We start from the raw sequence: 22,540 nt of genomic DNA on the forward strand, positions 1-22,540 counted from the left end.
TGCTTTCGCTGAACGTTACTTAACAAATTCTAAACTTACAATAGAAATTCAAGAATTTATTTTGCGCAGTCCGAGATATATGTGGATTACATTCTTTCTGTTTTCTTTTGTTTTTCAGGTGAAAGAACCGAAGCCATGCAACGGGATGCTGGATACGTATCATCCGCATCTGACGTAACGTTCTTCAGAATGAAAGGCACATTCGCGTGGACCCTCCTGACAGTCGTCGGCCTGGCTCAGACTTATTTGTATTAACACGCTCCCAGTATTCCGCGGCTATGCCTCCATGTACTATGTTCTGCGCTGCATAATTGTATTTCATTTTCATTTATCTGGATTATTTTAAGGGTACATGGTCAAACTGGCCCCTTAAGGGTTCAACGTTGTCGTAGTAAGTAAACGATAAGAAATCGCAATGGAAGACAAAGGTAGTCTTGTTATAATATAAATAAAAGCACCCTGCGTTCTTGGATTCTTCAAGCCTGCGATTTTCAAGGTTAACGCTGTCGACTAGTCCTAAGCTGCAACGTCTACGTGGGTGTGCGTGTACGCGTCCAAGTATCTGCTGGGTCCACTTAGCAACTCGAGGGAGATACGTACATGTTTAATCGGATAAGCGTGGTAAGAAAATAATTGTGGGTGGAAAGGAGAAAGGAGGCTGCCAGGTACACGTATAAGCGAGCAACCTCGTTGCGCACGAGAGTGGAAAGACCTCACGGGAAGACCTCACGAGCATCAACTTTTTGGACTTTACGATTATTTATTTAGCGAACTACGAGAAAAGAGGGACAGGGTTATACGTACGTCTATCGGCGTTTACAGATTAAATATTTGATTCAAAGGCTTTGCGTATGAAAGGGGTAAAAGGTGAGGGTGGGAAGCGAGCATGTGCTGCTTGTAGCTGCGCATTGGTAACGTAACTCAGTCGAAGGGGGATGAAGTGGCGGGACGGGCATATTACGTTTTTCCACTCTCGCCCAGGCCCGCGCTTTACATAAATGTTACCAGCTGAATTTTACACTTCGCCTCGTCCCTTGCGCGGAGTGACAGCTACACGCTTCGGGTGGCGGTGCCTCCAAATGTAATATTATTCATGTAGGCAGGCTGGTGGCTCTGTGGAGCTGCGTAAAACCCACTACCGTTATATCCTCACTACGGCAGTATTGCTACCCTTTCGCGACTCCGACGCCATTGCGGACGCCATAGCTATTGCCAAGACGCGTAAAGTAAGTTAAAATCAACCGGTTCTCTGGGATTTACATTGAATCGTAGTGCCGTTCCATCCTACAAGACTATTATCGCGACGCTTTGCCAAATCGAGTAGCACTTCTGTTCTTCGGTTGGACAGTTGGAACAGAAGTAGACATAAGACTGGGCGACATCGAAAGAATTTCCGTAAGAATCCTTTTCCAGCTTCGAAAACGATCCGTTGAGGTTTTGTGCCGCTCAAGCTTCGCCAAAGCAAACATATAAAGTAACGCTCCATTTTCGGAAAGCGTGAATCAAATTGCTTTATGATTACCGGGTTATGGAATGTTAACAGGGCGCGGCGGAAGGGAAAGGGGGAAGGGGGGGAAGGGGGAGAGCCTTTCAAGAGGCAGTCATGGTGTTCGCCGGTATCCTGCATGCCTACACACTCGCGTGTACCTGCACTAGGTAAGAGTGGGCAGGTGTGCGGCAGGCATGGACAGACGCACACGCGTAGTCAAAGAGTGAAAATTGGAAAACTGCATTGTTCGGCTCTGCGCTCTTCTGGGACACATTGGCTGCCGTGCCGGTGCGCCCGGCGCACAACTATAAATTTAACTCCCGAAATTGAAGGTTAGTTTATCCGCAGAGGCGAATATAACGATAGGATTACGGGGAAGAGGGAAGAGGCGGTCCGTGAGGATGGTGGTGGTGGTAGTATCGTAATGGTACCCCTCACGTTGCACCGGCGCAACCGTCATCGGTTCCGCGAAAATTCTTTTTTTTTTTTCAGTTCAACGAATCGCATCGATAAATGTCGCTAAAGCGCAATTCGAGCGAGCCTTGTCGAGTCGGCCGATACACAGCCCTTGGCTGTTGACTATTCTGTTTCCATCATTTTTATATTTTTTCTCCTCAATAACCCTATAACACGCGAGTTTGACGTTACAAAAAAAAACCCCACCGTGCGCGTCACTCAGAGAATATAATTCCGGCTGCTCTGGGGAACATCGTTATATGTACGAAATTTTCAACACGTTTCTTCTCTTTGCTCTCTTGCTTCTCTTTGTCTACTCGTCTCTTTCAGATGCCATTTCGTGATGCGATTCAACTTCTTCTTCCTCGTTGAATATTAGTTTCCGCGCTAAAAAAGGTGAAAAATTGTCATGGGACCCAAAGCGAGTACGGCCTCTCGGCTGGGCTCAGGTCAGGTCCGGGTTGCGCGTTGTGCCATCTTGCCGGTTAACGCAATTCAATTTCGCAGGCTAACAAATAGCCAGAGAGCCCATAAGCCGTAATGGCTCGCATCCATCGAAAAACAATTAAACCGGTAAAATATCGGCAAACACGATCAGACCGACATGTTCGGTAGATATTTCAGCAGCCGTCGAGAGGGAAGCAGAGAGCTAGAAGCTTTTTCGGGGGCGAACAGGATTTTCCTTTAACCCAGGAGTCAGAGCCCATTTTTTCCGAGTTCTCCTTTCGCTTCGAACCTGCAGAATTTCACGAAATCGCGCTTTCTCTTGGTTCGCTCTTGGTTCGCTTTTCGAGTCTGCGGAAGTAAGGGCATCGACGAAGAGGAACAAATGAAATAAAGGGGGCGAACGAGGAGGTGAACAAAAAACGTGATCCGAATTTAACGGGAGAAAGTGAGGGAAGAAAAGTGGTGGGAGAGTGTCAGTCAAAAATTGCAAAAGATGAAGGTTAAAATAGTCGCTAGCGAAGCGTCGAGCTGCACAAGGAAAAAAGAGAAGATACATTTTTATAGAGAGAAGAGAAAAGCTGTAAAGCGAGAAGAGTCGTGCAAACTGGGCTGTTAGAGGAAGAGTAACTGTCGGTAAAAGATAGATAAATAGATAGAGAGAGAGAGCGAGAGAGAGAGAGAGAAAGGATAAAGGAAACATGAGTAAGAGGGACATCCATATAGCGAGCGGATGATGACGAGAGGTAGAAGAACACTTTGCCACTTTTAAATCGTTACATTTATTGAAACAGCTTCTTCGCGTCGATGGACATCTTCGCAGTACAGATAAAGAGGGATTGAGGGAATGGGAGAGGGACGGAAATATTGGTGGAGCGGGTGGGTGTCGACTACCGACTACCGACTACCAGCGACCGATCGGGCTGCGTGACTTCGCGCGATCGCCCAACGAGATGTCCACCGATTCCTGCGTTATCTATGTACAATGCGTCTTGATCCTCTGGCAATTGGCGCGAGCAGACGTGACATGTAACGCACTTTTAGTCAGTTGCCGTCGTCTTCCGGTATGCAGAATCTGCAGTCGGTCGTTTATGAATCTCGTTTTATTATAAAAAAGGGAATTCAAGAAGTGAATCCTTACGTTTACTTTTGATTTCGTCCTGTTGCCTTAGGTTGCTTTAGGTATAAAAAGCCCTACACCCTCTTGTGCTTTCGATTAAATTACGAGGGTGCTATATCGGCGCTTTTCCTTTATTCCATCTGCTACGTGCATTATCGTATCTTCTCGCACAGCTGAAACGTACTTTACCCTAGTCGGGTAAACCTCTTGTACACACCGGGTCAAACAGATCCGAAACGCTATTAACCAGGGAGCAAGACCTTTCGGTCGGTGGCTCGGAGGCTCGGAGGCTCGAAGGCTCGAAGGGTCCAGGGAAGAAGGGATACACGTGTACCCGTCTAGGGATGATACGTCTCGTGATTATTTGACTAATTAAACTACGTAGGACATCGTCGTTTCGACTTTTATATTTTTTATTTATTATCTCTCTCATTCATCCTCATTCATCCGATCTCTTTGGCTCTTCCTTTCGATTAACAATAGATTTCCAGACGAGAATGCTTCGTCCCGCGAATCGCTCCCCTCGTTATTATACAACGGATACTTATAACTTGTAATATGTATATATATATTCTTATTTCTTAAACGTATTTGTATACCTATATTTAACATGTATCTATTACGTATAAACTAAGGTAGTTGACGTTTCTTCTTCCCTTTCATACAATCCACACGTCACTGTCAGTGCGTGCATGTGCGTACGAAGAGAAATATCGATTTGATTGTTTCCTTTGATCGAGCTCTTGACTTCATAGGATCTTTTTGATTGCGATATCATACGGATGAAATGTCCGAAATTAACGAATGACGCGGCTGTAAGGAATTTCGAATAGGAAAAGTAAAAAGAAAACAGATCAGGGCAAAGCTCGAGGAGAAAGTTGGCCTTTCCATTGGCCCTTTGAACGTGAATCGTAAAACGTTAAGCAGAGCACCAGTTAATCGGGTTTGTATTCGTATTCCAGAAGTAAATCGAAATCGAATTATACTTCTTTTTTCTCTTTCTATAACGTCAGCCGCTGCCCTTAAAAAAGAATCGAAAGCAACGATCCTAAAGTAACGTTTTCCTGGTCCTAAAAAAACGTTTTCCGAGTCAAACGTTATTTTTTTAAATATGTTTTTGCAACGTCCCTATCAAACTCCCGATATTATTTAAGCACTTGCGATTTTTTCGAAAAAGAAAAAAAGGAATGAGATCGTTTCGGTTTCCTCCTTCCTCCCCCCCCTCCCTGTTCTCCCCGTAACCAACCTCTCTTTCATCGTTATTTTCTCAACCATTTTCAGAATAGCTTTTCTACTGTACAACAGTGCGTTACGACCTTCTCGGCGTCGCGCTCCGTTATTCGCGTGTTCCTCCTCTCCTTTATGTATATACAGAGAATTGAATCCTATTGCCTACCGCGGCGCTGGCTGTAACTTAATTATGGGTATCGACCAAGAGGACATAAGCTATTCCCCCTTTATCCTTAAGGATGATTTTCCTCTCGGTCCTCCGACAGGCCTCTCGACATGAGTCACTGTGATCGGTAGGTAGGTACCTTTGCTAATACGTGTCAATCTGTCCCTACGCGTACAGTCGACTCTTTAGTTCCTTATCATACGTAACACACGTAATTTCGTGTCAACCGAGTTGATCCTTGAAAAATTCTCTAACTAGTCTTCGGAAGACTAGACGAAAGTCGCTTGACAAAATTTGCTTGGATACTATTTTGATTTCCAGGGCAAGAAATACGAGAATCAACTGCAGTCGATTAGTTAACTAATACAATCTAACGATCACTGATTTGCCGGCATTCGCAAAGTTTCCCGTTAATACGAAAATCGTTCACTCGTCAAAACTTTTAGCGACACTCGTAGAACTCATTGTCAGTGTAATTCCGCTGATCGCAACGCAAATGAAACACATTACAAGTGGCGCGCGGGCTTTTCTCGTAGCACGATCATTTGAATTGGGTTAGGTTAGGTTAGCAGGGCTAGCAAGGTTAGATCGTAGACCGGACACTCGACGTGTCTCCACCTGAGGGACCGTGCGCGCATGTGAATTCCTTGCGCAAAGCTCTTAGTTTCCCGGAGCACTGTTTCCTTTCATTTAACTTGGATTTTTAGTTCATTCGAGTCACTCGCACTGCCGGCTGTTTCGTCGTTCACGTGGAAACTGCTCATCTCAGTAGATTCGCAAGCAGAAGCGTGAAGCTCGCCTGCAGAATCGTCGGCGCGATGCCGCAGCTTCCGCCGTGCTGCATGGCCGCAGGATGTTCTCCTGAAAGTCGGTAAAAAAGCAATTAATAATTTCCCCGTTAAATTACACGAAAAGTGCTTCGAATGTTACTCGGCAGCGAGAGGATTTTACTCGTTTCAAATGTAATTTCCATTTGGCGAGGAGCAGCAAAAAACACACTGGGATTCGGATGGAGCGAGTGAATCAATGATTTCGAGAGTTTTATTGTCTTCGCCTAACTTATACCGAAGGAAATGATTATGGGCACCTGCGGCAGCACGTGGGGGAGATGGAGCAGGCGAGTAGTGTGCGCTCCGCTCCCTCCCCCCTTACTCTCTTCTGGGAAATTTGGACAATAAAATTGCGTTAATACGCAACATAGTGCGTGACTGCCGGATATCGCGTTACGCTACACAGGAGTGCAAAGAGAGCAGGGAACGCTGGGTACGAGTGCGATCTGGCGCTAGTACATGAGGGTTATCGGGAAATAATTGAAATTTGCGGTCAATTTTGCAGAGTAATCAGCTATGTTTGAAATAACGTCAATGGCCGCCAATGCGGCCACTTCGACCCGTTGTAAATTAATTATGCAGACGAACGGTACTGCATTAATTTTCGGCCGGCCCCCCCATACAATCTGTAACGTCCTGTAGCGTCCTGTAGCGTCCTGCGGCGTGCCTGTCGTTCCTACACTGGCCTAACATAACGGACTTCCTCGCTCCTGGCTAATGCATGTGTAGCCACGTGTACGGGTAACGCGCCATTGTAATCCACGTCTCTCGCCAGACTCGCTCGATACACAGCGCAGCCAGCAGCTCTACACGGGAAACAACATTTCTCCAAGTCTGGCAGTAGCTGCTTCGAGAACATTAGGATTCTTAAGAATTTGGCAGAAGCGAGAAGACCTACTAGATAGGCTACGGGAGGAATGTGGAAGCTGGAAGCTGGAAGCTGGAAGCTGCACGGGTATTGTCAGATTCATTGGGATTGAGAATACGAATGCTGATTCGCATTCTACCACTTATTCGTGCCCTCGTGAATTATGTATAGATACGTGTGTAGCGAATTCAACTCTTACCGTTCAACACGTGGACCATGACGCTCGCAGGATTCGCGTTGCTCGGCCTGCACGTGTAATTTCCGCTGTCGCTCAGCCGCGCTTGTGTCACCAGGAGTTTACTCGTGGTGCCGCTTTCCGTCTTCTCGGTCTCGAGGGAAACGCCGCCCCTGTGATGAACGCTGAATTATCAAACATACTTTTTTGTGCTTTTCACAATAATTCTCAGCCAGACATCGCACATTGCAAGTCAATGACCCAGACATACGACCCAGCGAATTGCGAGTTTGCGACAGCGACCTTCGTCAACGTGATTTTTGCACCGCGACCTTTTCAAATCTGCAGGCCTACTTTGACAGGACGCGTGTCGTCAAGTTCGCAGGATTCGTTTTCTCTCCTCGGGAGAGGAATGTATTCTTTTCCCCTTTTCAGTAGTAGCATTACTATTAATAGTAGTAGCATTAGTAGTAGTACCTGGGACTGTCGAAATCGATGACGTCATCTCCCCGGAACCACGAGACGCTACTCGGTGGCGTGCTCTGCACGTTCACGGTGCACGTGAGACTTATGGTGCTGCCCTTCTTAACGTAGATATCCTCAAGGCCAAGAATTTTGGCCTGGGCCGCTGAAACACAGACATCATCGTCCTGTAATGGTCGCGCGGTTGGCGGCTTCCGGTGAGGGACAATGGAGGGAAGATCTATCGAGAGGGGCTTCGATCTTTTATTGATATCCTTGTACCCATTCATTCGTATGGAGGCCTCTCGGCAACTCCTGTGTCTACTAAGAATTCGCAGCTGGCAGCTGGATTTCTGGATGTTGCTTATAGACTTTCCTGCTTTCTCTCGTGCGCTGGTCGCCAGGATACAGACAGCGCGTTTGCAACGTAAGATCATGACAATGTGCCGGCGGACGTAAAACTTCCGTAACAATTGTATTTGCATAGACTCAAGGTGTGTCCGTCTACACGTATGCGTAATGTAATGCGTGTGTACGGGGGGTATTGACTATCGATCGATCAGGATTCGATTCCGTCGAACATGGCGAGAAAAGTTTGCTCGGGATTTCGAAAAAGGCCTTAGGGCCTCTCTGGCAATCGATAGGGAGTTTCGAAAAGTCCAAAGCCCGTCTCGATATTTTCTCACCACCCACTCACCCCCCACTTGCCTTTCAGTCTCGCTAAAAGAAAAGGACGAAAAACATTTGAAACGGAAGACAGGAAAACCAAATAGACAAAGTGTATCTAACAGCGCGTGGTCCAGCAGGCAGACGCATTTTAATGGAACCATGTATGGAGATGAGAAGGAGAACTAGAGAGTACAGCGTAGAGAGAGAGAGAGCGAGAGAGAGAGAGAGAGAGAGAGAGAGAGAGAGAGAGAGCAAGCGAGCAGTGTGGTGGTCATGCGAGTGCAAATTGTCTGGGAGATTTTTGCACTTTTGCGGCTTTACGAGCGACTGATCAAAAGCAGCAGGGTAGGTGGGGCAGGTGGGGCAGGTGGGGCAGGTGGGCATATTGCGCGACGGCTCATGCGCTTCTCAAATTAAACACTTTCGCCCTTAGCCTCAGCCTGAGACTTCCGAATCCCTTTAGCAGCCCCCTAAGCCCATTGAACCCCTCGACCCCTCGACCCCTCGACATCTCCTGCCTGGCCAGTTACGCGATATCTCTACGAGTGTCGCATTTCTGCGCTGACAAGTGATTCGCCTTGATTTTGCGCAACGATGCACCAGTCGATGGATTCGCGAATCTATGTTGCATTTAATCGTAAGTCCAAGTACATACGTGCACGAGAGGACTCATGCACTGGGCGGCATGTACAGTGGCTGTGGGTGGCTGTGGGTGGCTGTGGGAGGCTGTGGGGCTATGGGCGCAGCTTTCACGACTCGAGATTTCGAGAAGCTTGATAAAGTCTTGCGACGTGTCTCTCTAACCTGATGAGCTGAACGTCCGGTCAATAGCGTTCGGTGCGGCGACGGGGACAGGGGCACGTTCTGGAACGGTAGGAGAAAAAAGATATCGAGTTAATCGAATTCCTGATGGTGGATCGAGACGTCGCGTCTGAAAATTCGGCAGCTACAGGGAGGATTCACACCACGTTCCCGTATATTGGGACCACATTTTCGTAGAGCGATAGAATTTTAGAAAAGAAGAGCACGATATGAAGGTACTGAGGGCGAGAAAGATGAAGAAGATGAGAAAGATTTGAGACAGAGCGAGAAAATTCCTCTCGACGCGCTTTCATCTTCTTCCATTGTTATCCCCTCGTGAATTCTCAAATGCTCGATCGCATCGATGCGTGATCCTTATCACTTATCAGTTATCGCGTTATCGATTGCAAACTACTCCGTGTGTACAGTACAAGCGAAAAGCTCCCGCTCGTCGAATGCTCTTTGCATGCCCTGGCGGATTATTCTACTTTATTCTACTGGCAGGGTGTGTCTGCGCGTGCTAAGTGACTTCTCGCCCCTTCGGAAAAGCAATGACAATGTGCGCGCTATCGACATGTAACTTATCATCAGTAAGACTTTTCCTCGTGTCACACGTTTTGTTTTTTTTTTCTTATCTGGCTGTTGCCTTATAGGTGGTTAGGTACCTTCTACGTTGAGGACGAAGGCCAGGTTCATCTTGGGCTCCGTGTTCACCTGACACTCGTAGATCCCGGCGTCTCTCATCTGAACGAAGGCGATTTTCAATTTCCACTCGTCCGTCGTTTCAGGATGCATCACGGAAAATCGACTGTCCGATGTGTATGTGTAGATCGATGACGTGAGAATATGTAAATCGCGCTTCCGCATCCAGGACACCTGAAATCAGAGCGACGCGGACTTAAGATTTATCGAACATGTGCATTCGAGATAATCGATTTATGTAGGATCGATTAAATGCCTTTTTTTACAATCCCTAGCATTCGCACGCATTCCGCTGCTATTGCTGCTGCTGCTGCTGCTGCTGGACCACACGGGACCCCCGACAAAAGCACGAACTGGGCTCCAAGTACAGCGAGTTTTGGTAGTACCATTGGCCGAGGGGCAAGGGGGCTCAAGGGGTTGTTCCGAGGGCTGTTAAGGGTTGCCTCGAACCGACCCCAACAGTTATAGAAGTACGTGCGTTCGCTGTGGCCCAGCTGTACCCGCATCTACATAATGATTCGACTAATCGTAGTTCTAGTGGGAATGAAGAAAGGAAAACGGTGGCGCGGAAACGCATGTTTTTATAGAGGCAGATATTCTGCAGCCCAGCAGGGGAGCAGGATGCTGTATCGGCCCCCTCGTTAACGGCTACGTATAATTTCTCCAGGCCGGCTGATTCATTTCAGAATAATTAAGAAACGGGCTGCTATTACTTCGAACTCAACTCTGGGATCCATCATTTCCTTCTTTTCTTTCTTTTCCCCTTTTCTCTCACTTTTCTTTTTCCCACTTTTCCTCAGTTTCGCATGACATACCTTTTTTACCCTTCTTGGTCCAATTCTCGTTGACTTTTACCTTCTTCTTCTTCTCCTCCTCCTTGAGTAATTTCTGCGACTCGACGGAACTAATTTCTAACCCGAAGAGAGAAGACAGAGGAATGCAATTAATTATACCAGCTGAAACCGTCAGCATCCACGAGACGCCACGGAGAACCACGAAGTTTATTAAAAAGCATTTTCGAATCCACAACAGATGAGTTTCCGTCTAGGACCATATTTGCACCGATTGCGATAAGACTGTGATATAGTGACAACGTGACAACGTGACAAGGAAGACCTACGTCCTGTCCTGTCACCGTAATCACCAAGAAAAACAATAATATTGGAAAAGTCCCAGTAGCACAACAGCATCAGTTCCAAGCAGCAGAGCATCATCTGCCTTCCCTGGCTCTTTGGGATCAGCCGTTCAGTCGTCGCATTACGTATGTCGCATACGAGCTCACGAAGAACACAAGAAAGCAGCGAATCCCAAAGCGTGGTCGGAGCAGTCGTAATGTTTTTTTTTTTTTGTCGCGCGAATACCTCGAAGAGCTGAGAGTAGAGAGTTTCCGGAAGCGCAGATTTGCGCTAGGAATTGCGTAAGCTGTGTGACACTTGGTGCTCGCTCGTATAAGTAGGCAGTAAAGTAGAGTTTCGGTTTGACTTTCGAATTGTTTCTCTGCGGGCACGAGCCGTGGAGAAAAGGCGGAAGTCGAGCCATTAAAATGTAAATTAAAATACGTTCCCGTATCTTTTAACATTCCCTTTTGTCCCAAGCGTTTCCCAACCCCGTAAGCCCGGTTATCATTTCTCGCCTTTTATATCTGCAATTCATCCTCCTCGCCAGCCTGCCGCTCGAGGGAAATTAAATATCTTCCAGCTCTTACACGCTTCCATCCCTCGTGGTCGAATTCCCTCCTTTGGGGCGAAATCCGATTTGGATTCGTAAACTCGTTAGGATCCGATTCTGTCGGGCGGAATTATATCAAGTGGACATACATATATTGCGTCCACTGCAAAGCACTCGGCATTATAAAGAATTGTATCGGAATCAGCCAGACGAAATTGCGAGAGTAAAACTATAATTCAGTACGGGAGTGGGTTCGCTTACGTCGCACTGAGCCTGGAAAGGTGCTACCCTGGCTACCATTGGCCACCGTTGACTACCCTTGACTTCCTTTCGTGTTCCTTCGTCATTGTCAAACAGCTCTGAGCTTTTCTCGCTGCTGGCACCCTCGGAATACCACTGGGTGGTAACTCTCGCTACTTGAGAAGCGGGTCGCACTCGGGACAGATTATTATTATTATCATAGCCATGCGCAATAAGCGAGCGACATCGCCCAAAAGGGAAACGGGTGTCGCTGTTATCCTTGACTGCGATATTTAGCTCTGGCTACACGAAGAAGTAGGAGCGAGCGAATGGCTAAGTATGGAGCAAAGTGGCGCGAAGTGGCCTGAAGTAGCCTGAAGTAGCCTGAAGTGGCGAAATAGGGGAAAAGTATTGCGAGCCTTTCTCGGTATCGTTATCTTCGGCCCCGCTGAGCAGTTGCAGGAAGCTCTTCCAGGGAACAGGTTACGATGCCGGGAATAAACTATTTCCATCGCAATTTGCGGGGTGGTAATAACCAGAGGGGCTTTTCCAGTCTTCGGCTTTGCAGCTAAAAGATTTACCATTTTCTGCTTAGGTCAACTCGAAAGCGCGCTGAGGGGCTGCTTTGTATGCATCATTCGCTCGGAGAATCTTCATTTCCCTTTAATTCGTCAGTTACGTAGGAGCTGCAAGGATGAGGACGACAAGAGCCCAGAGAGGATTACAAACTCCGAGTCCCAATGTAGCAAATCCCTATAGGGGATAGAGAGAGAAAGAGAGGGAGACCTTACGAGTTAGATAGGGACACTGAGTCTAGCAAGAGGAGGGAGGCTAGCGGATGCGTTACAGTTAGCCTCGGAGAAATGTGTCAGCGGGAAGCTCAAAGTGCGTCGGAAAGGAATTTCCTTCTCTCATTCGCTCCAGTCCTCCGTATATTATCCCAGGAGATTTTGAATGGACCCGCGGGATTCGATGATGCGCTCCATTTCAAAAAATTGCATGATAATTCATTTTCCTCTATTCACGGCGAATGGAGGAAAATAAGAGTGAAGAAAGAAGAAGAGGCAAAAGAAGAGCAAGCTCAATGAGGATGGCGAGGGGGGGGGGGGTTGTAAACGAATCAAGAGAATCCATCAGCGTAACGGCGAGCAGCCTAGGGGGTAAGTGTATGTAAGCGTGTGTGAGAGAGAGAAAGAGAAAAGAAGAGGCAGGGCTCTAATTAGTATTGGCCCTCTGTTCAGCCCAGCACACCAACTAGCAAGCTGGGAGCGAAGGTGTTGCTAGGGCTGTCTTGGGGGTAGTTCCGCTTAATGAGCCTCCGCCGGTAACGATGCCTTTTTACTCGACAGTCGTATATCTCACCCGGGCGCATTCTCCCTGCCGCCTGCACCAGATCATCCCTCAGGAAGAAAAGGAGGAACTACTACATGACGATTTCACCAGCAGGCATATGTATATGTATATAGAGTGCATCAACCAAGATGCAAGGTTCCGGTTTACGGTGAAAAGGTGCGCGAATTTGGAAAATCTCATGTGTCAAATATTGATTATTTTTTAATATTTCATACCTCAAAACAATTGCAAATCGCACGTTCGGCGTGAAGCTGCTGCACGAAGATACGACATTCCGCCGGTATCGGAAGTCTGCCAAAAAAATTACCAAATTTCTAACGCAAATATCTTCTTTATTATATGTACGACTGTTACCACAGATTACAGTCCACTCCATTTCCCGATTCCAAATCCAAGTCTGAATCCTTCCGTTGGACTTTCGAATTGCGTTTATCGTGAGAAATTAAATACGCTCGATTTCACTTTTAACGATTAGGATTTTAGGATTCGATTATAAATCTCGGCAACGAATAAGCTGTCAACAATGTAAATAGCCTCTAGTATATTCCTGGACTATCTACATGCATCCTATGAAGTGAAGACTCACGGTGTGCTTTTCAGTCGTGGGAAGTCAATTCCCTTCTGGATACTCTAACCGGGAATTCCATGCTTGCAAGAGCTTCATAAATCTGCGAGGTGTTGCGTGCAGTCGGCACTTGGACAATAAGTCCTAAGCGCAAGCTGAGCCACGTCTCGGCACAGTTATGGATACGCTGCGATTTTTTTCTTTGCGTGAGTACACGCGTGCGCGTGCACTGGACAATTGAGGCTAAATGCTCTCAGTCTGAAAGTGGCAGATCGAGGCACGGCTGTCGCAGAGCCTCCGAAGGAAGCGAAAGGGATTCTAGGATCGAATCGCTCGGGAGATTGCAGCGTCCCCGCGCGTCGCGCATAAATCAAACAATATCCATCACATGTTTATCTAGCACTTTGCTACCCTGCAACTGAAAGCTGCTTTTCCACCTCAGCCGCTCTACAAAGTAGTAACTCCCGTTGCAGATGAAATTCGTGCCTGCAAGCGAACATTTCTAAAACTGGGAGACGCGATTCTCGTAGCTTCAGAATCTCTAGAAAATTTAGAAAAGGGTCGGAGTACGCGCCGGGCAAATAGCGCGAGATACAGAGAGCAACGGATCGAGAATGTAACAGAACGAATCGGACGTATCAAGTCGAAATCCCTTCACCAATTAATAAATTGGCAGACTCACCGGAGCTGGTGCAGCTAATCCGTAAAGGCCGAGAACTGCATCCAGAGGACACTCGGGTGGGCACTGCACTGGGGCACGACACTACACCTCCGGAACACTCACAGGAAATCCACTGAATTTCCTGGATATCGCGAGAGCAACGCGAGAACTACACGAGCGTGAACTTTCTATAGCGGATCGAAACACAGCTGGAAAAACTGTCAACAGACAACACGCGAGCGCGAGACAGCCGTGACAGCCGTGACAGCCGTGACACCTCGGTCGGTGCCCCGAGACAGACTGCTTTGACAAAAACCAAATTCGAGAACTAATCATTCCGATTGGGCGAGATCCTAATAGCCGATAACTCTTCCATCTCCCTCGAGGTGACCCTTTAAACCAAATAGAGAGCATTCCTTAGAGAATCGGTACGCAATACTTTTGGAGATCCTTTACGGTCGCTTCTCCACGGCAGATTCGAGCACCTCGACCTCAACTAAACAATAACGAAATCTTACGAGAGCATTGGCATAACTATACGAATCAACCCGAGAGCGTAGCTTCTGAGCAGGGTGGCGACCCGAAGGGAACCCGAAAGCGGGAACGTTATCTGTATCGGTAGCCGGAGTCACCTTGTGACCGTGAATCGAGAAATCACGTCACAATCTATAAATTTATAATGCATAGCCAATAGCCAATAGCCAATAGCCAATAGTGAATAAATCCGCCAGCGGTCTTTCCCCTCCTTCGGTATCTCTACGGGCTGAAATGTCCATGGAGCTGCTGATATTTCCTGGTACCGCGTATTGCTGTTTGCAATATTTTCCAGCCTCTTTTATATGTATATCGAGAAAAGTTCTCCACTTGGTTTTCACAGATCAATGATACAGCAAGCAACAGCATATATGCATTAGAAGAATGCGCGTTGCGTTACTCTTGCGAGAAGATATTATATTGCCATTATCGCCATTATTTGCATCTACCTGTGCTGTCGCTACAGTGCTGACAGAAAGTATTACCATGCACCGCCATCTTCCTACTTCCTACTCTCTGCGATATGCTGTTGCGCAAAGACTAGATGAATAAAGGCTTTTACACCTCTAGCATAGGACTCCCCCCTGTCTCTCTCTCTCTCTCTCCCTCTCCCCTCTAGCTCTTGCCTTCCTTTCAATTACGTAGTCCTGAAGTGGCAGGAACATCAATTGATTTAAGACTGCGAAGCGCGTTGCCCTCTTCCGAAGGGGTTGCGAGCGAACGTTCGCGTTTGAGGCACACAGAGGTAAAAGCAGGAAGGAGAGAAGAACAGGAGGAGGGCAAAGTGTAAAAGGAGGGAAAGCAGCGAGGGGCTAAAAAAAGAGCAAGAGAAAATAAGAAGAGTCAGAAAGGTGCGACGGTCCTTTAGCATTAAAATAAATCCTAATCTAGCGGAGGTCGTAAAGTCAAGAGGCGAGTCTCGAGGCTGCTCGGGGGTTGAAAAATGTGATGGTGGTACTGGTACGGGAGAGTTAGGAATATAGCTGGAGGTGAGTGAGCGGCAGGATGAGGAGACTGAGATAGAAGAGGAGGAGGACCTATAGAAGGAAACGGCAGCCGCTCAGATATCTCTTGTCGCGTCCTAGTCCTATAGACTTTAGCCCTATAGACCCTCGTGACGAGTGGCCGCCGAGAAAATTCGTGCTGGGCCACCACAGCGTCAGAACCTTTGGCTCTCCGACCGCCCCGCGCCAGTAAACCTGACGAGCATATACATCCCTTCTACGTATGTATGTGCTTTCAAGGTACCGCGGGATACGCTACGACGACGAAGATAAACGCGAAAAACGGTAGCAGCTACTACACACTTTCCAATTCCCTCCAACCGCTCTCTCTCGCTCTCTCTCTCTCTCTCTTTCTCTCTCTGCCTCTCGAGACACTTCGTACTGCGCGAAAGGAACAACATTTACAGAAACCACCCTCCGCGCTTCTGTACTTTATTCGGTTAGCAGCGCCCCTGATAGCCGAATCTCAAGGAGCAGGGAAAAGTGGAGGTGATCGGGGAGTCGCATCCAGATACGAGATGTAGTTGGGGCTGGTAATGGTTGAGCACACTGAGCAAACAAAGGCGTCCGCTCGGTATACTGGTAGGGTGGAGCTGGGACTCGCGTGGAACCTTGGGCTGCCTTTGGATACTTTGGTTCGTTGGCCTGGCTCACAATCAGGCTGGAGTGCAGATGTACAACAGTCCGTCCGGCCGGCGCAGGGAGGAGCTCGAGTGTTGTGTGATACTGGACTCGTGAAAGGCCGCTCGTACGGCCGAGTGACTGGCTACGAAGCTAGACGGGCACTTCTAGGGGTGCGTCTCCCCTGAAAATAACATATCCTCTCGGGAAACTCAACGACTACCTGGACAACGGCTCGCACAGGCAACAACTGCGAGTAGGAGGAGATCGTTGTCCTGCAGGACGCAGGATTCCACTCAGAAGTGAATCATCGCGGAAGGCTGCTTCTTCGCGTTTCGACATATTCCCTATTCACTTTTCAGCCGGGCATCCTCTGACTCCCGACTGAATCTCGGAACTGCCAGCCAGGTTTTGTGCAGCAACAGCAGGAGCAGCAGGAGCAGCAGGAGCAGCAAGAAATGGCAGAAATCTCACGGGTAGACAGGCTATTAAGTTAATAAAAGAAACTGTTCCTTTGATCTAAATCTGTGTGCGCTTGTTCCGCCTTTAACGTCTGCGCACAATAATTCTTGATGCTGCCCAGCTAAATGGACAATCACGTAACTGTTAACGCAGGATGCGCAAAATGCGGCATCAAGATTTGTTGCCGGACGTACTTCTCTCAGTGATTCTCTCAGCAACGGAGCGAAAAGATGCCATTTTTTTCTTTTATTTTTGCGCGAAACTCGGAGGGGGGATATCACGTTGCATATTCATTTACGACCATACCGCGTGTTGTATATCCATATTACATTTTTTTTTCTTCCACTGCCATTCCGGAGAATGATTTCACAGTGTTATTATTTTCCGATTTTCCGTCCTGTGGATTTGCCACGAATCATTTGAGCCCCCAACTACCAATGCAAAACGCTTTTACGCAAAAGCTTCCCATGTCCGCCGGAACTATTATCGCGATTTTCCCTTTTTTCGTGAAAAAAAAATAAAAGAGCGACACTAGAAGCATGCACTTCCCATTGGATTAGTTGCTATTTAATTACAGATGTATCAGGTAATTAGCGAGTGTCAAAGCCCCTATCTCTCTCTCTCTCTCTCTCTCTCTCTCTCCCTCTCTTGTTAGTTATGCTAGACAAGTGGAGCAAATCGATATTCGAGACAAGCAACTGGATGGCCCGGTTCTCCCCCCTTCACATTTTTCAACTCTCTGATCCGAGCAGTAAAACCAGCGACAACCAGCGACAATCAGGCGATACAGGAGCAACAGCAAGAATAGCTCGTTGCTCGTGGCAGCGTGTGATTGAGCATCGCGATGTTTTTGAACTTTCTCGATACCTTCGCGACATGCTTCAACTTTTTCTTTATTTGTTATTCACGAATCGGCGATTTTTTAAAGAAAAAGGTCTCTCTGCAACAGTTATTACTCTGAGGCAATCTTCGGCCTCGCATTCAAAGGGAGATATCGTCTTCATCGTTTTGGTCGAGCGTCGAGCGTCGAGCGTCGTTTCCATCGTTACCGTCGTCCTCATCGTCCTCATCGTCCTCATCGTCCTCATCGTCCTCATCGTCCTCATCGTCCTCGATCTCATCCTCAGTTTTCAGCGTTGTCGGGAAAAAATAATGAGGCAAAGCCTCAGAGATTTTACGGGCTATTTTCGGTTCGTCATTACCGTCGTTCGGCTTCGTTTTCCCTTTCCCTTGGATTTTCCACCTTTTCCTCCTCTATTTATTTTTCCTCCTACTCCCCCGCCACCTTCTATTACTTCCTCCTCGTAGCTGGGGTCCCAACCAAGCTCATCACCTTTTGCGTCCGGACAGTACCTACTGCTCATTGATTTGCGAAGATGAGAGAATTGAGGAATGGGGGCAGGAGGCAAGGGGTACACTGGCTGTAGGTAGCTGTAGCCTCTCTCTCTCTCTCTCTCTCTCTCTCTCACTCTGATTCGGTGGGCATCGATATTCGATCGCATCCGGTGAACCGAGATGTCGATGCACGGCGCGGTGCAATCTGGACGCATCGCGTCCCTCGAGTCAACACGCTCTTTGGCTTCTCATTCGGCGGGAAGTCCCTGTCGACTATTTTGCAAAGTTTCGTCAAGCGTCGCGAGATCCTTTTGTCCTGGCGAAAAGTCTTTTGTATGGCCACAGAACGAAACCTAATTGGCTCGTTGGGTTTCGCTAATAGCCTTCGCTGCCAATAACGCAATCTCATCGGCATCTTTTCCGGTTGACACGACCCTTAGACAGGTGTAACCCTCACGTGGGTTCCGTGAACGACCTATCGGCGCCAGAGATGTTGCCCCGTATTCCGCTAACGGCCCACGTGGATTTTCAGGAATCTCCTTCGGCTACGGCTGCTATGGAACTGATAGGGAAAACGAGCTATATTCTTCTCTGGAGGCAAAGTACCACAGAGGTCGCTGTAGTACTGTCCGAGTGCTAAGAGACATAATCAAGCGAAGCATTGACTGATTTCGAAGTATTTTTTATTTTTCGCAAAAAAAGGAAAGCGAATCGCACATTTCCCTTGATATATATTTTTCTTCTTTTTGGCACTGCTCGTTCTCTCTCTCTCTCTCGCTCTCTCTGTATAGTGGCGCCAGTGCCACAATAGCGATTGTTCGAATTCCTCGATCCTCGTTAATTATCGGCAACCTGGGCGTTAAAGGCCCGGTAAGCGAGCTAGAGGGCATGCTTGAAAGGACGCGAAATATTTCGTCCTGGATAAATGCGAGTCTCATCGCGGCCCAATTAGCGTCCGTTTCTGGGACAATGACGTCGCTACGAAGAGAGCTCTTTCTGGTCTTCTCTGTCCCCTCCTACCCTCTGGCTCCCTTCGCTCTTCGCCCTTCGCCCTTCGCCCTTCGCCCTTCTTCCCGCTCCGTTGCTTCTCGTCGCGCCGGTCTATCTCGAGGCTGGTTTGTCCTGTCCGGCAGGTACGGGGGCTCCATGGAGTACGATGCGTGAAGCAACGGTATTTCGCACCGCAGCATCCTCGCAGGATCCTCGCAGGATCGCAGCAATTTTGCAATTTTCGACGCGACGTACAAAATATTCTGGCCAAGCGAAGCACCGCGACGCCTTATGGACGCGGCGCGAGACTCGGCGGCGTTAAAACGTGTGAGCGTGCCTCATTATACGACGAGTCAAGAGATGTGAGAAAGAGGGAGAAAGTGGGAGAAAGAGGGAGAGAATCCTTTCCTTCGGGAAGCCTTTTCGTCTCGACGTTAGAAGGGTTGACTTCGCTACGACTACGACAACGTTTACAACTACAATGCATAGTGTTGGCGACGTCGGCGACGACGGTGACGACGGTGACGACGCCAGCCCGTCGTGGAATTCCGATGCTCCGTCGGAGTGTGAGGTCTTCTTTTGTCTTCCTGCAATTACCGCGCTTCCATTCAAAACAACCCCTACGACATTTGTTATACCACGACGAATCCTCGGAGCCAAGGTATAGGAGGCGATGGTGGTGGTGGTGGTGGTGCAAGTGTTTAACCCTTAACGGTCGTCTGGGGTCACAGGGACCCTAACCTAACGTGTGATCCTTATGGAAACTGTACTCAAGCGTGACCGTTAAGGGTTAAGAGAACCTGAAGATTGAAGCAGTCGACGGCGACGCCGTAGCGTCCACGTTGGACGACGCTAATCGTTTCCCGTAGTCGGCTCATGAGTTCAATCAACTTTTTTGAACAATTCCCAAAAAAGACAATCCTCAGGAAATCACACGTGGCTTTTCATTAAATAACGTAAATATATGTTAAAGTAAAGAAATAAAATTCTTTTCAGTGGAAAATCATGCACGTCAATACTGAAGAATACAAACAAGAATTCTATCCGGAGCCACGTGTCGTTTGCTAGATATTTTATTTTCCATATTATATATTGTGGACCGACTATACCAAGACCCTTTTGTCTTAGTGCGCACTAGCCTCACTCCCTTACTCGCTATTACAGTGTAATTATAAATATTTCTTCGTTACTTAATTGGTTCGTAGAAGCCTCTGAGAAAGTGGCAGGATGGTGCACGTATTGTTTTAATCTCAAGTAACGGGGCCACCCCAGCAACGCACAGTGCTCCTTGTTATAAACAGGAACGAAGTGAAAAGTCGATTGCATCCTGGAAAATCATGCACCGAGTCCCGAGGCGACGCAGCCTGCAGGCGTCGACGCCTACAATCTCGATGATCGATTAGTAAAGTCATTCCGCGACAGGCGACAGGCGACAGGCGACAGGCGACAGGCGACAGGAGGGAGGGCCTTGAATCTGAACAAAGAAAAGACTCAAAAGGAGTCGAAGAACAAAAAAAATACACGAGCTTGTAATATTCCTGGAATCGTTATAACGAGAGTTCGCCTATCTTCGCCGGGAATCATTTCCAAGCCGAGGACTCGAGCTGCGCATCTCCGAGCGTCATCTACGTTAATGACTCCACCATGCCTCCATGGAGGCAGCGAGGGAACCGGGGAGACAGAGGGAAACGTTAGGGGTGGTTTCACTCGGAGGCAGACTAGACGGACGAAAAGGAGAAAAGGGGGCGACATTGTCTTACTATATTGTCCTTCGTCACTATGCATATCGCTGGTTTCACGCAGTCAGCACACAAGAGGGTAGCACGCGTAATCGTGGAAGTTTCAAGATCAAAGCTACGAAGGAAGGCTGATGAATTTGGACTGTCTGGACCAGTTCCGTTCAAAGTACGAGGAAACCAATCGAAGCACAACGAATTCAATGGCCAACGTGGGTCGCGTGCAGGGAGCAGCCAGCCTGCATTCTCTGCAGGTTCCAGTTTTGCGGGACGCAGCATCCGACTGATTCGGAGGATTCGATCGATAAACGGGCGGCTGCATCGCGTTCCTTGAATAAGCAAATCGAGTCGAAAGATCCCATTCCGGTAGCTCCTTTCCCTTTGGTAGGTGGCTGACGTGAAAGTACGAGCTAACTCGGTGAGATTTAGGGGAGGACGAGCTTCCATTTGGCAGCCAATTACAATGGCCCGAGAGAAGCGGAGAAAGCGGACGGGAAGAGATCTTGTAGGGGCTGTTAAGATATGGTCCTAATACTAGTAGCAGTAGTACCTACTAGTAGTTGCGCCTGTTAGCAGGAGTATTGGTATTAGTGGATGCTGGTTGAGCTAGAGTAGAGTACCCTCGATGGTGGAACGACCAAGTGGTACCCCGATAGTAGCGTTGGAGCGAGAGGAGCAAGATTGCAGCCTCTTAAAGAGCCGAAGGGGACGAAGGGGACGAAGGCGTTTGGCTCAAATGTCTTGGGGTATATGTATAACGGATGTAATATGGGTATGATTGCACGTGTAATTGAAACACCATGAACTACCTCTAAGTCCCGCATAAGCCTGCCGGCGAAGGAATTATTGCATGTAGTGGCGTCGCGGCGCGGGCGTCCTTATACCAACTACCCGCAAGACAAGACTCTATAGCCTCCCAGCCTATATGATCTCCCACGTGATGGCTCTCTTCATCGGCACCGATTAATTACGAGCCTCCCAGTAATTTTCCTCGGCTCCTCCGTGCCCAGCCAGCCAGGACCTCCTGGACCATCAACACCTTCGCGACTGGCGAATGTCGACTCGAGGGAAATCGATAAGGTATTCGGCTCTCTCGCCAAGAGAAATGTTACTTCTCGAGATTCCCAAGTCTGCCTCGTGGGCAGCCCTGCTTACGCGAATGAGAATGAGAATGAGAATGAGAATGAGGGGTAGGCTGCTGGATGCTAGAGTGGAAGCTGCTGGCTGACAGCCAATACCTTTATATTATTATATTATACGAGTATTATATTATCGCGAAGGTAGGCGGAATTGTGTATCCGCCCTAAGGCCTTCCTCACTCACGACTCGAATGTCCTTCCTGCTTTCCCCGCTGCCAAAGTATACTAATAAAGCGACCTGATGGGACTTTGATTCTTACGATCCTGTGGCGCCGGGAATAATTCAAAAGACGTGGAGAATATTGCGGTACAGCCTCGCTCGTACAGGGAAGCTGCAGAGGATAATGACTTCAGGATCCAGAGTCATCTGCATGGAAAGAGTAAATTCCAGATTGCTTGAAAATCCAATGGAGCGTGAGTGTTGAATTAAAGAGAATTTGTCTGGAAATCGAAGCAGCTCGAAGGCGCAACTTCGAGAGAGACGATTAAATTGCATTTGTCGTCGTTACAGAAGCCGAAGTGGAAGGAGAGTCCAGGGAAGAATCGTCGGAGGCGAGTGGGCGTTTCGCGAGATTTGCAGAAAATACGAATGGATTTGCCGGCGAGCGATTGGCACTCGAGAACTGGCAGGCCCGTCCGTTCGGCCCTGGGTTCTAGCATTGTTTTTCCTGGCTCGTAATTAAATTTGTTCGCTGGGTCCTGGGTGCCATGCTCCTGCCACAGGAACAGGACGATTGGTCGATCGAGAGCAGCCGAGCGACCCGAGTTATCTGTGTGTGATAGTGAATTCGAGCCAAGAGGGACGAGGAGTGCGGGGGGG

The 22,540-nt window shown here is 48.1% G+C and overlaps 2 protein-coding genes across 13 annotated transcripts in view; one reads left to right on the forward strand and one right to left on the reverse strand.

Moving 5' to 3' along the window:
- The window catches only part of LOC107269558 (zwei Ig domain protein zig-8), a 28,745-nt gene extending 28,265 nt beyond the window's left edge, over window positions 1–480 (forward strand). For all 3 annotated transcript variants that reach the window (XM_015743551.2, XM_015743549.1, XM_015743550.1), the window contains exon 7: window positions 119–480. In XM_015743551.2, the coding sequence (XP_015599037.1) occupies window positions 119–255 (137 nt within the window). In that variant the 3' untranslated portion in view covers window positions 256–480. The remainder of the gene's footprint in view (window positions 1–118) is intronic.
- A 2,672-nt stretch (window positions 481–3,152) lies between these two features.
- Window positions 3,153–22,540, reverse strand: part of LOC107269565 (lachesin) — a 78,605-nt gene continuing 59,217 nt past the window's right edge. For 7 of the 10 annotated variants that reach the window (XM_025086871.1, XM_015743563.2, XM_025086868.1 and 4 more), the window contains exons 5-9: window positions 9,376–9,586; window positions 8,714–8,773; window positions 7,256–7,406; window positions 6,803–6,963; window positions 3,153–5,766 (exon numbers count right to left, since the gene is read on the reverse strand). In XM_025086871.1, coding sequence (XP_024942639.1) covers window positions 5,666–5,766; window positions 6,803–6,963; window positions 7,256–7,406; window positions 8,714–8,773; window positions 9,376–9,586 — 684 coding nt within the window. In that variant the 3' untranslated portion in view covers window positions 3,153–5,665. The remainder of the gene's footprint in view (window positions 5,767–6,802; window positions 6,964–7,255; window positions 7,407–8,713; window positions 8,774–9,375; window positions 9,587–22,540) is intronic. The other 3 variants (XM_015743564.2, XM_015743565.2, XM_015743566.2) reach the window with 3 other exon arrangements.

The sequence above is a fragment of the Cephus cinctus genome, unplaced genomic scaffold (genome assembly GCF_000341935.2).
Source record: "Cephus cinctus unplaced genomic scaffold, Ccin1 Ccin1_scaffold0670, whole genome shotgun sequence".
NCBI classification, from domain to species: Eukaryota; Metazoa; Arthropoda; class Insecta; order Hymenoptera; family Cephidae; genus Cephus; species Cephus cinctus.